Here is a 19,676-nt window from a genome sequence, read left to right on the forward strand (position 1 = left end):
AACAAGGACCAGCAATATTGACATACCGACAGTGAATACAACATAATCATACTTATTGATACTAATTACTTGTTTCTGGCCCAGTGACATGCTGTTTTGATGTGTATACCTTTTTATTATCATTGATCAATGTTATACGTCTTGAAGTGACTGTTTAACGGCTTCATCGCACCACGTTAAAAAAGTTTAGAAAAATAATCCAACACAGTTAAATTAAGATAATCTGTTATAAAATGCAAACACCGAAGTGACAGTTTCAATGATTTCGAATCGGTAACATTCGGCATTTTCCGTAAAAGAGAATGCTTACGGAAAGTCACGAGGTAACCAGATCGCTTACGTCGAAAATCACGTGAAATCAGAAATTCTTCAATTCTGACTGGATAACGTTTCACTTTCTTTACCAAGTTTTTCACAACATGCTTTTCAAATCAATGAAACGTAAGCTTGTTAAGTTTATTTAGGACGTCTGTTGTGTCTTTTTTTTCATCTGAAATCTGTTCAGGATATTGTGTACATATGTGTCAAACTACTTGTAATCAATCTAGAGTACGAAAGTTCTTGGTCCGTTCTACGGTAACAGTTTCTGAGACGAAGCTTTTCAATGGTTGTTGGTACACGCAATATTCTAGATATTAACCTAATGGATGTAGATTATTTTTATTGATACCTGTTTATGCTAATTTTCTTTTTTTCTTTTTTTTTTTACAGCAGGTGTTGGCACGTGGCAGAGTATGTCGGTTGACCCGAACTGTGTATGTGAGGGAGGATTTGGTAAGAATCAAAAAAAAAAAAAAAAACAGAATGTCTCTGTATCACTTGAAGTAATATAAACAGTTTTTTTTATATTTAAGAGTAAACTCGAAATCTAAATCTGCTCAGGTCTTACGTCTGTTTTTAATTTCATGGTGTCAGAAAAATTTAAAGAAAGAAATAAAAACACCGTGATTTTTCGTCAATACGCAAAAAACAAAATAAAAATATCAAAAATACAAAGTACAAACACGTTACAGGGGACATAACTCATCACATCACACAAGGATAGAACCCAGATCACACAAGGATAGAACACACATCACACAAGGATATAACACACATCACACAAGGATAGAACACACATCACACAAGGATAGAACACACATCACACAAGGATAGAACACACATCACACAAGGATAGAACACACATCACACACACAAGGATAGAACCCACATCACACAAGGATAGAACACACATCACACAAGGATAGAACACACATCACACAAGGATCACACAAGGAACACACATCACACAAGGATAGAACACACATCACACAAGGATAGAACACACATCACACAAGGATAGAACACACATCACACATAGAACACACATCACACAAGGATAGAACACACATCACACAAGGATAGAACACACACCACACAAGGATAGAACACACATCACACATCACACAAGGATAGAACACACATCACACAAGGATAGAACACACATCACACAAGGATAGAACACACATCACACAAGGATAGAACACACATCACACAAGGAATCGAACACACATCACACAAGGATAGAACACACATCACACAAGGATAGAACACACATCACACAAGGATAGAACACACATCACACAAGGATAGAACACACATCACACAAGGATAGAACACACATCACACAAGGATAGAACACACATCACACAAGGATAGAACACACATCACACAAGGATAGAACACACATCACACAAGGATAGAACCCACATCACACAAGGATAGAACACACATCACACAAGGATAGAACACACATCACACAAGGATAGAACACACATCACACAAGGATAGAACACACATCACACAAGGATAGAACACACATCACACACACATCACACAAGGATAGAACACACACACACACACACAAGGATAGAACACACATCACACATAGAACACACATCACACATAGAACACACACACACAAGGATAGAACACACATCACACAAGGATAGAACACACATCACACAAGGATAGAACACACATCACACAAGGATAGAACACACATCACACAAGGATAGAACACACATCACACACCACACAAGGATAGAACACACATCACACAAGGATAGAACCCACAACACACAAGGATAGAACACACATCACACAAGGATAGAACACACATCACACACACAAGGATAGAACACACATCACACACACAAGGATAGAACACACATCACACAAGGATAGAACACACATCACACAAGGATAGAACACACATCACACAAGGATAGAACACACATCACACAAAGATAGAACACACATCACACAAGGATAGAACACACATCACACAAGGATAGAACACACATCACACAAGGATAGAACACACATCACACAAGGATAGAACACACATCACACAAGGATAGAACACACATCACACAAGGATAGAACACACATCACACAAGGATAGAACACACATCACACAAGGATAGAACACACATCACACAAGGATAGAACACACATCACACAAGGATAGAACACACATCACACAAGGATAGAACCCACATCACACAAGGATAGAACACACATCACACAAGGATAGAACACACATCACACAAGGATAGAACACACATCACACACACAAAGATAGAACACACATCACACAAGGATAGAACACACATCACACAAGGATAGAACACACATCACACAAGGATAGAACACACATCACACAAAGATAGAACACACATCACACAAAGATAGAACACACATCACACAAGGATAGAACACACATCACACAAGGATAGAACACACCTCACACAAGGATAGAACCCATTAGCAGCGACAACACACAGAAAAACATGCCGATACAGTAAAACATGGAGAGACTGCGACGCTTAACATACATGCATTTTAATCACTACATGTCGCACTCAGATACAAAATCGTGTCGGAAACAGTTTCTAAACATAGATACATCACTCTTATCGGTTTTATATAACTGAAATTTTCAATGATAATTCCAATTAAATAGTATAATGTTGACTTAAACATCACGGATTGAAATTTATATAATTTATAAAATTCTCGAAGAAGAATTTGTGAATGACAAACACGTTACAGGGGACGTAACTCCCATTGACAGACGGTGCAACACTTCACATTTTATGTGATCCCCTTTCAATTTCATAAAGTTTTCAGTCTCGTTTAAAAACAGAACGCTTTTCTTTTTATTTTATTTTTTATCCTCATCAGGGGAAGTAACTAGTATCGTCAAAAGCCCACTATTGTATGGGGCAGGAATGGGCGTACTTCCGGGCCTGAGTCATCAGGACACCGCTATTTTGGCGGGAATTCTCACTGGTCTTGCAACCTTCCTTTTTCTGGCTATCCCGATCCTCTGTTGCCTCTGTCCATTCCCTTGTCTTTGTTGTGGAGGAGCTGGCGGTAAAGGGAGCAAGGCGATGGCCGCAGCAGCGGGTGGCGCCACCAAGCGGAAGGAGAAACACATGCATGATGGTATTAGGTAAATAATTTTAGTATATTATATTGTTTCCAACAATAATATATTTCGAAATATGTCCTGTATTTGATTAAGATCTCTTAATTAAAACACTTCTGAGTATCTGAAAGCATTCTATCTTGTAAATTACTGGCAATTGAGGTCGGTAGTTCTCTGTAGTAGATAGAAGAGTGTAGTCACTGTTGTCATTTTCAGTGGCCGCAGTACTGACGTGGAGTCAATTATGAGCTTCCGGTCTTTCGATAAGAATTGGGACAAGCTGGACAAAGTGGACTACGACAACTTGTATGAAGTGTAAGTAGAACATAAAGTTATATGTCTAACTCTAACCTCAAAAAAAGAACCGCGGCATTTATCGGAAAATCAGTATCAAACATCTAATTAACATACCTCAAAACATTAGAGAAAATTATTGAGTTATTTTACTTTAACAATGATGTGTCCTTATAAGGCAATGGTTTGTGACATGTTTATATGACTTTGAAATGTTGGGAAAGATCACTTCATAACACTTTTAAATTTTATAGAAGACGTCCATTTGCTCAACATATGAATTGGGTATCAAAAAACATGTAACGATGTCATTTCGTCATTTTGACTTTCAGGGATATGAAATTACCACGTGTCTGGCTGGAGACATTAAGAGGGTAAGTATGAAGGTGTTTGTGAATTTCTTCATTTTAAAACCAGCTTCCGATTCGACAAATTTTCGTTTTATTTTTCTAAATCTTAAACTTATTGAGAAATTGATCTAATTTATTTCCAATGTTTTGATATATTGGTTGAAGAAATTCAATCGACTGTAGCATGGATACAATATCAATTGACACATGATGTGTTGGTATGTTGTATAATTGACATCTGATGTGTTAGGATGTTGTGTAATTGACACCTGATGTGTTGGGATGTTGTATAATTGACACCTGATGTGTTGGGATGTTGTATAATTGACACATGATGTGTTGGTATGTTGTATAATTGACACCTGATGTGTTGAGATGTAGTATAATTGACACCTGATGTGTAGAGATGTTGTATAATTGACACCTGATGTGTTGGGATGTTGTATAATTGACATCTGATGTGTTGGGATGTTGTATAATTGACACCTGATGTGTAGAGATGTTGTGTAATTGACACCTGATGTGTAGAGATGTTCTATAATTGACACCTGATGTGTTGAGATGTTGTATAATTGACACATGATTTTTAGAGATGTTGTATAATTGACACCTGATGTGTTGAGATGTTGTATAATTGACACATGATGTGTAGAGATGTTGTATAATTGACATCTGATGTGTAGAGATGTTGTATAATTGACACCTGATGTGTAGAGATGTTGTATAATTGACACCTGATGTGTAGAGACGTTGTATAATTGACATTGCCTTGACAATGACATGATAACCTGGTAGTGATTGATTCCGCAGTGTCCCGGATGATCAGATTGACAGCCGTCTACAAGAACTAGAGGCCACAAATTGGCAGGGAACTGACATGCATAGAAGTGAAGGTCGTCACGGCGGGCACGAGGAAGGACGAGACATGCAGACCCTGGAGAGGAACATGACGATGGAAACCTCGGGTGGTTACGGAACTGGCGGTGGACACGGACAAGTGTTCTCTACGTCTACTTCCGGTCGGGATGGCGGACAAGTGTTCTCTACGTCTACTTCCGGTCGGGATGGCGGACAAGTGTTGGAATGGGAGACAACTCGACAGATCAACATAGCAGCATCTGAACTTCCAGAACAGGAGTATATATACGAACGGGAATTCCGGCAGTAAGTATAGAAACTTTACTAGGTGTTAGGTGACATATTTCCTGTCACACTATTCCACAGTTATAATTAATTAATTTAATTTGATAAAGTCTGCCATTTAGTGTTAGTCCTTCATTGGGAGACTTCAATTTTTGGGACGTACATATAACATCTATAATTGATTTTATGTTCAGATCCTCTAATGTAGATTAGGGCCGGATCAAGGATAATAGGTGGAGTTTACAAAGTAAGAAAGGAGATGGGGGGGGGGGGGTTGAGGGGTTGTGGGGGGGTGTCCTCCCCCATCGGGGGTACAGGTAGCCCTTGGACGACTTGACGATCAGTCAGGAGTTTAGTAAGACTTCTATAAGTGGTTGGCCCCCATCCCAGGTATTCATGTAGAATTTTAAATCATTGAAGATTTGTACTATATATTAATTAGGCGTTAAAGTAGAAGACCGAATTCTGGAATGAAATGGCCCCCGGATGTCGGATTTCATTATCATTCTGCAATGACTTTTCTGTGGCATCTTACCGGATACAGTATAAATATGTAAATTATTTTCAGGGAAATGAATGGCATGGAGCGGGACAATTTTATGAAGATTTATCAGACGTATCGCCGCATGCTTGACGATAGTAAGCAGACCGCATTTTAACCTCTTTATCACACCTGTATGAGACGTACCAAAGTCACGTCCTGTTGTGATGTAAATCTAAGACTCCAATACATGATGGCCAAACCTTTCGTGATTCTGGTAACACCTATGTAGTGTTGTTACAGATCGGGATCTAGGGATATCACCGCGGAGGTAGCTGATTTCCTGGGCTCATCATGATGTGTTTGTGATGTATATATTTATTCATCTTTTTTATAAATTGATATATATTTTGTGAAAGTGCTTCAAATTTGTTTCAAAAGAATCGGTTCGGTACATGTTGAATGGTTAGTTTTACTGTACCTGAGGAGATTGTACCAACATTAATAATTTTGTGAATCTGTTTCTTGACGACTTAAACCTGCAGGCTGTAGCTTGAATAGGCGATGGAATATTCAATATAACCACAAAAACATAAAACTGAAAAATCAAGTACTTCATCTCGAGAATAGACTAATATATGGTTCTGATACCTGACAGCTTATCATGCAGGATAAATGTACCAATTGAAGAAAAACATAACAATGGAACCTCGATATCTCGATGTCGGTGGGAAAAATTCGTGTTATCCGATTGTTCCATTTAAATAATAAAATATGTTTAGTGTAAAGTTAGGCCGGGACTGAAAAAATACTTCGAATTATTCAGGGCCTTCAAGTTATAAGATTTCGAGATAACGAGGTTTGGCTGTGGCTTGTAGTAAATGATTGATATATTATGCGATAGTTTATATTCAAATCACCAAAAATAATTATTTAGCATTTGTTTTTTTTTCGATAGTTTCTTTACTTGCCAGGCTGTCGTATTCTTAGCTATGACAAAATATCATGGTTATTTTTACATATCATTATGTGTGGTGGTGCTAGATGGCTTATCATATGTATTTGTATATATCAGATTATATATATATATATGTTTTACTAGAGTGCATGACAAGGGAGATAACTGCTCTTCAGAGTAATCAAAGTGCCTAAACAAAGGACAGACTATATCTATGTCTTTACGAAGATGCGTAACAAGGGAGATAACTGATCTTCAGAGTAATTATAGTGCCTCAACTAAGGACATACTATATCTAAACATGTTCTATATGTTTATATATATATATGGCTTTACTAAGATGCATGACAAGGGAGATAGCTGCTCTTCAGAGTAATTATAGTGCCTAAACAAAGGACAGACTATATCTATGTCTACACTAAGATGCATGACAAGGGAGATAACTGCTCTTCAGAGTAATCAAAGTGCCTAAACAAAGGACAGACTATATCTATGTCTTTACGAAGATGCGTGACAAGGGAGATAACTGATCTTCAGAGTAATTATAGTGCCTCAACTAAGGACATACTATATCTAAACATGTTCTATATGTTTATATATATATGTGGCTTTACTAAGATGCATGACAAGGGAGATAACTGCTCTTCAGAGTAATTATAGTGCCTAAACAAAGGACAGACTATATCTATGTCTACACTAAGATGCATGACAAGGGAGATAACTGATCTTCAGTGTAATTTTAATGGTTTAACAAAAGACAGGCTCTTTCTAAACGTGTGCTATATGTTTACATGATCGCTGACACAACTCGTAATAAAATGATGAGAAATGAGACTTTTTATTTGTTTGTTTTGGCAAACGAGGTTATTTCCACAATTAGATCAATATTTTTTGTACACAAACAAGTGTCTCAATGATCTCGGATTAAGTCCTAGAAAGGCGAAAAATCTGTATGATGCAGTTAATCAACAACTAAGGTAAACTATAATTTCTATTGAAAGGCGTTGTTTCAAATGTGTGTTATTTGTACAGTGATGAAAAGGTTTCATATCTATCAGGTATCAGAGCAAACTTCAAACAAGAAATCTCAAACTTGTTATTGACGTAAAATCTGAAATTCGAACGTGTGAGATCGAAGAAATACTTAATTCGTTTTAGAACACATGAATAAGGGAAATACTCAAAAATTACCAACACACAGCAAAGATATATGTACTATGTTAGGTTTTAGAGAGCTTAACATTGCAATAATTTCAAACTTTGATGCAAGAAGAGGGGGGTGGGGAGAGAGAGGTGGGAAGTGCAAAAAAGTTATATATCGTCAAATTCTCATGACAGCAATACGACTAGGAGGAAAGCAGATTTATTTCAGAACGAGCCAAAAGTAACATACTGAGACAAAAACCGGATATCCTCGATAAAAACTCACTCTTACTAAACACTTGGTCTTATTATCGCTGTTTTTTTCAAAGGTCTCCGTATATATCGTTTTTTGTTCATGATTTGCCTTTATTTTATAGTTGTCTTGTTCCGACTACAATTTTGTTGCTTTTTTTTTGAGAAATATCGAGAAAGTGTCCTGCTTCACCCTAATTCTATATCATCAGGAAAAATGTGGTCATAATTCAACCGACATTTCTTCCTGGATGGAAAACATTTAAGACGTACGAATATAGAAATCAGTGATGGACGTAAATGACTGATAGTATGTTTTGTTGAGATCTTGTCCCTCATGTGTGATTATAGAACATACAAGAGTATGTGATATGGTTTCTGATGTTAAACTAGGCATATTTATTCCTTGTTATCTAAGTGATAAAACCGTAATTTTGATGCAAGCCAGAAAGCAGTACAGTCGCCGCCATTGGGAAACATCCCGTTTTTCTATTGAAGTTAAATGTGATGCCAGTTAGTGGTTTCGTTGATGTTAACATTGTTCTCACTTAAGAACCTGACATTACTTATTTTGATTCAGATTTTTACAATGGCAGATATCGTCGATAAAAACTCACTCTTCCTAAACACCTTGTCTATTATCGCTGTTCCCCTCATTAAATACACGGTACATAATTCTCTCTACCCTCATTAATACAGGGTACATAATTCTCTCTACCCTCATTAAATACACGGTACATAATTATCTCTAGTCCTCATTAATACACGGTACATAATTCTCTCTACCCTCATTAAATACACGGTACATAATTCTCTCTAGTCCTCATTAAATACACGGTACATAATTCTCTCTACCCACATTAAATACACGGTACATAATTATCTCTACCCTCATTAAATACACGGTACATAATTCTCTCTACCCTCATTAAATACACGGTACATAATTCTCTCTAGTCCTCATTAATACACGGTACATAATTCTCTCTAATCCTCATTAATACACGGTACATAATTCTCTCTACCCTCATTAATACACGGTACATAATTATCTCTAGTCCTCATTAAATACACGGTACATAATTCTCTCTACCCTCATTAAATACACGGTACATAATTCTCTCTAATCCTCATTCTCTCTAATCCTCATTAATACACGGTACATAATTCTCTCTACCCTCATTAATACACGGTACATAATTATCTCTAGTCCTCATTAAATACACGGTACATGATTCTCTCTACCCTCATTAATACACGGTACATAATTATCTCTAATCCTCATTAATACACGGTACATAATTCTCTCTAGTCCTCATTAATACACGGTACATAATTCTCTATAACCCTCATTAATACACGGTACATAATTCTCTCTACCCTCATTAAATACACGGTACATAATTCTCTCTAGTCCTCATTAATACACGGTACATAATTCTCTCTAGTCCTCATTAATACACGGTACATAATTCTCTATAACCCTCATTAATACACGGTACATAATTCTCTCTACCCTCATTAAATACACGGTACATAATTCTCTCTACCCTCATTAATACACGGTACATAATTCTCTCTACCCTCATTAAATACACGGTACATAATTATCTCTACCCTCATTAAATACACGGTACATAATTCTCTCTAGTCCTCATTAATACACGGTACATAATTCTCTCTACCCTCATTAATACACGGTACATAATTCTCTCTAATCCTCATTAATACACGGTACATAATTCTCTCTAATCCTCATTAATACACGGTACATAATTCTCTCTAGTCCTCATTAAATACACGGTACATAATTCTCTCTACCCTCATTAATACACGGTACATAATTCTCTCTAGTCCTCATTAAATACACGGTACATAATTCTCTTTACCCTCATTAATACACGGTACATAATTCTCTCTAGTCCTCATTAAATACACGGTACATAATTCTCTCTACCCTCATTAAATACACGGTACATAATTCTCTCTACCCTCATTAATACACGGTACATAATTCTCTCTAGTCCTCATTAATACACGGTACATAATTCTCTCTACCCTCATTAATACACGGTACATGATTCTCTCTAATCCTCATTAATACACGGTACATAATTATCTCTAATCCTCATTAATACACGGTACATAATTCTCTCTAGTCCTCATTAAATACACGGTACATAATTCTCTCTAGTCCTCATTAATACACGGTACATAATTCTCTCTACCCTCATTAAATACACGGTACATAATTCTCTCTAGTCCTCATTAATACACGGTACATAATTCTCTCTAGTCCTCATTAAATACACGGTACATAATTCTCTCTACCCTCATTAAATACACGGTACATAATTCTCTCTACCCTCATTAATACACGGTACATAATTCTCTCTAGTCCTCATTAATACACGGTACATAATTCTCTCTACCCTCATTAATACACGGTACATAATTATCTCTAGTCCTCATTAATACACGGTACATAATTCTCTCTAGTCCTCATTAATACACGGTACATAATTCTCTATAACCCTCATTAATACACGGTACATAATTCTCTCTACCCTCATTAAATACACGGTACATAATTCTCTCTACCCTCATTAATACACGGTACATAATTCTCTCTACCCTCATTAATACACGGTACATAATTCTCTCTAATCCTCATTAAATACACGGTACATAATTCTCTCTACCCTCATTAATACACGGTACATAATTATCTCTACCCTCATTAAATACACGGTACATAATTCTCTCTAGTCCTCATTAATACACGGTACATGATTCTCTCTAATCCTCATTAATACACGGTACATAATTCTCCAATCCTCATTAAATACACGGTACATAATTCTCTCTACCCTCATTAATACACGGTACATAATTATCTCTACCCTCATTAATACACGGTACATAATTCTCTATAATCCTCATTAATACACGGTACATAATTCTCTCTAATCCTCATTAATACACGGTACATAATTCTATCTAATCCTCATTAATACACGGTACATAATTCTCTCTACCCTCATTAATACACAGTACATAATTCTCTCAAGTCCTCATTAATACACGGTACATAATTCTCTCTACCCTCATTAAATAAACGGTACATAATACTTTAAGGTAAAAAGAACACAACAATCGCCTTCAACTATTAAAATAACATAAAAATGTTCAAGTCAAATGTTTTTTTTTTTTTATTAAAAATGGAAAATCTGACATTAAATGAAACTAGAACTATTGAAATTGGATCCAAAAGATTCCTTATAACATATGTTAGAGAGATTGCAATCAGTTTAAAAGAAAGGACAGCTTGTTGAAGATGTCACCGGTGTAAGATTCTTTTTATATGAATTACATTCTTGTCGGATAATCCTTGACAGAGACAAATTTACTTTTTGCCTGGTTCAATCTGATCGTAGAGAGAGGGATTTGACCAATGACATTGAGGTACAGTCACTGCCTCCAGATAGAATCTGCTTCATTAAAATATCACATAAATCAAACTAAAGTCAAACGTTTGTCTCGAGGTGAAAGAAAAATGTTTGTTCAGAAGATAAAATATATAAAATACTATAAAGACCAGTTGTCAAAAATCTTTACGCGACAATCGCAGAACATGACTATGTATATTTAACATTTCATATTAAATGTTGTCTCTCGTGATTAGTGGACCATCCTCAACCTTTTATCTACATCTGAATATTTTATACGTGCGATTGTGAATTGTTTGAACATATTTTCGACGCGCGAGGTTCCAAACATCACTGACCACTCATAAGAAAATACAGGCGTATGCTGTTTGAACGTGTTTTTCACTGAAGCGGTTTATGCGATAACTTGTTTCTAGGTATTGACAACTTTGAGCAGTCGGGAAAGAAGCTGGCAATAAAACGAAATTACCAAAACTTAGATTTACAGAAGAACAACAAGCATGTCAACTTAATCTTAATTCAGACTCAAATTCGATGACACGATTGCTAGTCACAAACAAAGTGAAATATTTACTCGGAGACCCATAACCCCGCACCCCCCCCCCAAAAAAAAAAAAAAAAAACAACAAAAAACCAAAAAACAAGAGACCAGGTGTTAAAGGGAAATCGTCTTCCGCTTCATCAATGACGTCATCCACGCAAACTGTCGTCAATAAAAGTAAGCAAGATCACGTTCTCAAACGAGACTTAAGTTCACATTTAGTGAGACGGTAGACACACTGACGAGCACCAAACACACTCAATATCATTCGATAGGGTAACACGGCATTTTTAATAAGGTCATGATGAAGAAATCGTGATATTGGGAACAAGATTTTAAATATTGAATCAATTACTACATACAACACTATAAGTTGGGGATGCAGGATGGTTTCTATCAAGGAATGGATAATTGACAAAAGGAAAACAATCACGCTAATCACACAACTTGTTGGAATGCTGTCCGTGTTGGTGTAGCTGTAGGAAATAGCGGGGTTTGTGGCTTAAGTCGAAGAGCCACGTCCTTGATTTCTAGTTCTGGTGGGTGATATATCGTGGACTTGGGCAATAAAATTTCTTTGCTATTTATAGACATTTTCAATATAGGTTTGTTATATATGCACCATCAATGAATATCCGGGATTTACCGTTTTGTGTGTTGGTATGCCCAAGAGATTGAGAAACACGTGTTCTAGTCAAACAACTCACGCCAAGGTCCCCAAAAACCATTCTCTATACAACAGATTAAAGTCACATTGAATGACTTCGCAAAATCTTTGAGATCTTGATTAACTCCGAGACAAATTCGTGCTCGTATGAAAACAAAATCAAAGCGGCCAAAAAGAGACATGTTTTCCCGTAGTGTGTCAATAACCTGTTGGAAGACCTTAGGTCATAAAAAATTGTGGGCATTTTTCGAATACATATATAACAGAAACGAAAGTTTTTATAACAGTCTAATGGATACCCCAGAATTCTACACGTTACACAGTTAACATCGCTTACAGTCCCAGAGGAACAAAACAACTTTATCATCCAGTGTCCTAGAAGGACGAAACAGCTGTATGATTCATCACACGTTACACAGTTAACATCGCATTACAGTCGAAACAGCTAGCATCAGGAAGGACGAAACAGCTGTATGATGTAGCATCACTGACGAGTCCTAGAAGGACGAAACAGCTGTATGGTGTAGTATCACTGACGAGTCCTAGAAGGACGAAACAGCTGTAAGATGTAGCATCACTGACGAGTCCTAGAAGGACGAAACAGCTGTATGGTGTAGTATCACTGACGAGTCCTAGAAGGACGAAATAGCTGTATGATGTAGTATCACGGACGAGTCCTAGAAGGACGAAACAGCTGTAAGATGTAGCATCACTGGCGAGTCCTAGAAGGACGAAACAGCTGTATGGTGTAGTATCACTGACGAGTCCTAGAAGGACGAAACAGCTGTATGGTGTAGTATCACTGACGAGTCCTAGAAGGACGAAACAGCTGTAAGATGTAGCATCACTGGCGAGTCCTAGAAGGACGAAACAGCTGTATGGTGTAGTATCACTGACGAGTCCTAGAAGGACGAAACAGCTGTATGATGCATGCTAATTCATTGTTTGCCTCCACTTGATCTAAATTTGTAATTGTAATATATATGTTTGTCTTTTGTACAAAAGAAAGCGTATAAAGACAGATGTGTTGGTGGAAAAGGAATTCATTGCTGACTACAGAACGTTAAACATGAGTGATAGACGAAGACAATAGCTCTATTATCTAGGCGTACAAAGTAGGTGTGTAAAAAAATTACTGTCACGAAAGTCAAACTAGAACAGACTGACAGAGTTTAGTCAAGGGTGGTAACTCTGATGGACAAGATTATAATGTCGTGTTATATAAAGCTTCTCCACACACTCTCGCTACCAGAAATGTATTCAAGCCAGAGGGTGTATTCTCTAAACCTGACTATAAAATAAATATGTTGCCGGGAGTGTGACTTCGGTTCATGTCTTCACGAATATTTTACGAATAACTTAAAAGAAAGTGAATATTATCATAGTGCATTTAATATCTTAGATAACGGGTTATATACATCTCTGGTTACAGGTAGCAACACGTGCAGATTAATTTGTATTATAAATTATTTAACTAAGATATATTTCCTTTGGTTTCTTACTAATGTCAGACCTAATGATAAATTGTAATTTTCCAGCTGCGCTGTATAACACGTGCAAAATTTAAGGGTTGTGTCTTCAGTATTAGACTAACGAGAATTTCACAGCGTCATGTCAAAATATTATACCTGTCTTCAACAATATTGTCAACTCTACACAATGTAAAGGCTGGCCCTGTATCAGTGATGCAGGTGAAATATGCCTGTTTTGTCACTTCCACAGCGACACGGTGCTCCTTAAAGTTCATACCGCTAACGGAATACATAATTCTCATCACGTCATCTCCGTCATTTAAATTTGTGTAGCATTCACGCTTGACAGCCCGACCATAACAAACTCTGGAACGACTCAGAACAGTAGGGAAGCATCTTCCATACAAGGGAGGAACTCTCAATAGCCGGGTACACATAAGGATGGAACATTAGGAGGTAATCAGAACGGCAGGTAAACACGATATATAATTCATATTCGATGAAAGATTTTTTTTTACAGAATACATATTGAATACAGATATTTAAGGATGGTAAGAGGTGGGTTATATTACAACATGCTGGGCGGCACCTTGTCTGATACTATCACTTTAACTATGATTAGCTGTCATCATCTATCGTGATTAAAATTACCTATCTTGTATGTAGTGTACTTATACCCTTGGTAGGTATATGTAGTTGTATCATACATACGTTTGTATATCTGTCCTAATAGGTTTCATTTGATCCGTAATACAGAATAGTGCCGGTAATCTTGTAAACACCGTCAACTGTTTTCTAGACTCAGGAATATTTCTAATGGCAGATGTTCTAACTAGTGATCCTAACTCCTTGTGTTTTATTTCATGTTTACATCTTCCTAATCTCAGTGCTATAGTTTAAATCATTCCCCTGAATCTGCCTAGTACCTTTTGGTTATGTACAGGTACGTGTAGAGAGTTTCAGCCCCAATTTGTCCAGTCCCCATACTTAACCACTGTCCCCTTGGTTTCCACGATGTCACTAGGTGTGCTATGATCCCCTCCCAACATATTGTACCAGTGGTTACCTGTTAACTGTCTACACCTACTAACAACCGACACCTCACCGCAAACGTTGTAGTGTTACCCTGTCGTCAGGGTGTGGTCATTTTGACATACCATCTCCGTCGATCAAATCTATCTCATAATACTGTAAACACAGTTTACACTTATTTAAACGTAGCTACCTCTCAAGAGTCCTTATTTAAAGATAACAGATAACTATTGCAAGGTTGAATTCTTTCTTAAGACATACCATTTACTATTTCGGTCGTATTGTAGATTTCAAAATATAAACTTTACTGTCACTGACTGGTCCTACAAGGTATAACAGAGTTTATTGTACGGTTCCATTAATGTAGTTCTGAAATCGTACTGAAATGTTCACTTTGGTGTGGACGAGGCTGTATATATTGAAGACAAGCATACGTTCCATCAACTTCCTATTACAGATCCGTATTCTGGTATGCTGTATACTTTATCTGAGTATCAATATTGATGTAAATCTAGAACCAGTTGTTAGGGCTGAATGATGTACCAAGAAACAAGCTTTAAACAAGAAAGCAAGAAAATCTTAACAGTGGTATGTGTTTCAAAAGGCGGAAGCAATATATCAGATCCGAGGTTTCGATATTTATGAAAACCAATAAATCTAAAAACTCATAAAAATAAAAACTGAAAAATTTATAAATTCTTTGATAAAGCCAGTACGTAAATATCACAATAAATTCTTTGATAAAGCCAGTACGTAAATATCACAATAAATTCTTTGATAAATTCTTTGATAAAGCCAGTACGTAAATATCACAATAAATTCTTTGATAAAGCCAGTACGTAAATATCACAATAAATTCTTTGATAAACCCAGTACGTAAATATCACAATAAATTCTTTGATAAACCCAGTACGTAAAAATCACAATAAATTCTTTGATAATCCCAGCACGTAAATATCACATTAAATTCTTTGATAAACCCAGTACGTAAATATCACAATAAATTCTTTGATAAACCCAGCACGTAAATATCACAATAAATTCTTTGATAAACCCTGTACGTAAATATCACGATCAATTCTTCATTAGTTTTCAGGCATTGATCTGATCTAAGTATGTAACCCAAACAGCTGTTTATAAACAAAGTACACTGCCTCTACAATGAGCTGATGTACAGGGTGTTCTGGCTTATCCCATTAACATAATGTTTACTGTCACAAACAAACAATATAATGTAACAACAACAACAACAACAGAAAGTTAAAATGTCGGGCTTTCAATCTATCTTAATGGATCAAATGTGTGTCTGAATATTTACAAAACAATATTATCACATACGATAAACACCATAATTGCTTGCATATTTAGGAGGTGGTGGAGCATCCTTAGGGAATTCCCTTTCGTTCGTTCAGTATTTATATGTACCTCTCAAAAAGGTAATCCAAATATCGTGATATGATCACAACTAGAAGAATTGGCACAAATAAGGTGAATATTTACTCTTAAGAAGGAGTAACTCCCCTATGTCACCTACATTTTCCGGTTGAGTAGGGGAAATCTATGTACAGGAATTTCGACTCTAAAGAAACACTGTTAACCGATGTTTAAGAATGTACAACAGACACACAAGTGAATGACAAATCTTTGATACCCTAAAAGTTGGTCGTGAACACATAAGTGTCTGTCCTGTCATGACAACACTAAACTGTAAAAACATGTCTAACATTGGTTCCGATCAGTTATACCCTACCATACAAAAAGAACACGCACAGATGAGGACGGGACACTGGACTACAGCCGAACTCTCCCGTTCGGCACCTCGACCCGGTTATAATTAGTTGGCGAGCGGCGATAGGGGGTATGAGGTTTAACAGCAGATCAATACCCGTTAATCACTGTACTAACATCTTTATCAGACGTCTCATGGCACGACCTACAGTCGACAACTTATCATTGTTGGGAAGGTAGGTCCTTTTCGTATCGTTTTTATAACAAACGTTGAAAATTCGTACATAAGTACTTCAGAATCACGAAAAAATTGTGGTTTGTCTCCTCCATATATCAAAATTTCAGGAATTTTTAGTCAACGATCGTTTAGCTTTTTAATTTCAGACACATATAGTTTTTAACATTCCACTTCAGAGGCGAATCTTCACTTAACAGGTATGATCTTTCGTCAGTTATACGTTATTATGGCATAAATTCTCTCTGTACAAAACAGTGTCCTCCTACAGTTCCTTCTATGGTCTAAATATTACTTAATTCTATCAACACTTGCTAGAAATATGTTTTTATCTGGGCGTCATTTCTTTTTTATCATAGTTTTCATTCTGCATATGCTGACATTATAATGATGGACAAAGTGAACCAGTTTCGTATTAAAGATTACGACCTGTAGTAACACACCACTGGCGTAGGCAATGGGGGCAACTGCCCCCCCCCCAATTGTCCCAGAGGTGACTTTTGTGAAACGTGTTAATCCGTTGAGTATTTTTTATGGGAAGGGGGGGGAGAGGGGGGTGGGGGTAGGGGGGGTGGGGGTCCCATTTTTCAGTTTTCTGCATCTGTATTTTTCATATATTTCAGTGATTTTATCGATTCTACTTGCATTCTGTCGAAACTAACACCACACAAACTACACTCAGCTCAGGTAACAGAATCAGATTTTTGCCCCCCCCCCCTTTTAGATCCTGGCTTCGCCACTGTAACACACCGATTAAACCGTAAATTGTTCATTGTATCTCTGATACAGGTGTAATATCCATCACACATTAAAGTTTCCTCGTGATATTTAAGTTATCAATGTGATGTGAATAATTCGTTTTATTAGATAATCCTATGAATCACTTCACTTCTTCAGTACGTTTATAAAACATGTACAGTTTAACGGGTTATTTGATTTAGAAAATTTATGGCCAAGTGATTCATCATTATTAGATCTACATAAACTATAAAAATGATTTTAAAAAAAAAGAACAAAAAAAGATTTCTACCTCTTTATCACCAGAACAAATGATTATACAAAACACACACAAGTAAAGAGGCCAAACCATGTAGTAAACTGTGCCATACAGCTGTTTCGTCCTTCTAGGACTCGTCAGTGATGTTACATCATACAGCTGTTTCGTCCTTCTAGGACTAGTCAGTGATACTACATCATACAACTGTTTCGTCCTTCTAGGACTCGTCAGTGATGTTACATCATACAGCTGTTTCGTCCTTCTAGGACTAGTCAGTGATGCTACATCATACAGCTGTTTCGGCACTCGGCAGTGATGCTAAGGTCTTCATTTTTAAGTCTGGGAGGCGACTGTGGAAAACCCAAAGTAATAGAGAGAAAAGTCAAAATATTTATAGGGAAGTACACCAGCCCCATTATAAGATACATTTCCTAATTTTCATATATCAGGGTTTTTATATGAACGTCAAGGGTATGTGTTGAACTATGTTACTGTTTGCATAAACAAAAATGTCGCATGCAGTTGTTATATCTTTCGTTCACTTTTTGTTATACATGGATTCGTGTTATTTGAGAAAGCAATCAACACTTTGAAGCATATTTTACTTCACAAGTAGCGGAAACTTCACCAGGTGTTGTCTAACTCTAACACCTGTCTGGTTATATATATATATATATACATGTTATTCAATGTTTTGATTTTTCCCTCAGAAACTAATCGCACAACATCAAGTGACCAATTGATCACCTGAAGCCGGCAGTGACGAAACCAATATGATAGGTAAGTACCTTCTGTTTACGTGTGGAGAGTAGAATTTTGCGCCTGTACTCCAGAAATACTCGCGATATCACAAACACATACATATTCATACATTGATGTATGTGTGCCTTGGGCTCTTATCAATGGATTAAAGAAAAATGAAATCTTCTTGCATTCATTATGATAATATATGCATATCTAATCCATGATAAAGGCTGTATACTTTGACCGCACAGACGTTAGCTACGCTACCATTGTAGCTATTCAATACAACGGAGGTAAGTCTGGAATGTATACTATATATCACGTGATCTATGGAGGAGAAACAGGTGCGACAGGTAAGTATGACACTATAGATAAATATAAGACATGAAACGCGTCACAAGAAATTAATTATTTACCTTTCATTTAAATTAGAAAATTAAGTCTACATTATGTCACATGTTAATGTTTCCAGGGGCGTCAAATCATCTGTAATTGTCTTCTTACCTCTAAACTCTTACCTCTAACCTCTAACCTCTAACTTGGATTTTATAAAAAGTAAATACAGAACAAAACAGACTCAAAGGTAAAATGCATCTCGGTTATTCATTACTATTGATTATCAATTGCCATTTTGCAGTTGTTAATTTTCATCGAACGCGTCCAGCTTCGAACAAGAAATGGAATATTTTCAATGAGATAACCATGACGGTAGAAA

General features: G+C 36.6%; 1 protein-coding gene across 1 annotated transcript; it reads left to right on the forward strand.

Annotated features, from left to right (window-relative positions):
• The first annotated feature begins 419 nt into the window (after nucleotides 1-419).
• LOC132554834 (uncharacterized) lies at nucleotides 420-5,921 on the forward strand. The gene is made up of 7 exons (XM_060219157.1): nucleotides 420-441; nucleotides 712-774; nucleotides 3,229-3,499; nucleotides 3,692-3,790; nucleotides 4,102-4,143; nucleotides 4,930-5,283; nucleotides 5,831-5,921. The coding sequence occupies exons 1-7, from the start codon at nucleotides 420-422 to the stop codon at nucleotides 5,919-5,921; spliced, it is 942 nt and encodes a 313-aa protein (XP_060075140.1).
• The last annotated feature ends 13,755 nt before the right edge of the window (nucleotides 5,922-19,676 follow it).

This window comes from Ylistrum balloti, unplaced genomic scaffold (assembly GCF_031769215.1).
Source record: "Ylistrum balloti isolate Yb309-2 unplaced genomic scaffold, AGI_CSIRO_Ybal_v1 Utg370448, whole genome shotgun sequence".
NCBI classification, from domain to species: Eukaryota; Metazoa; Mollusca; class Bivalvia; order Pectinida; family Pectinidae; genus Ylistrum; species Ylistrum balloti.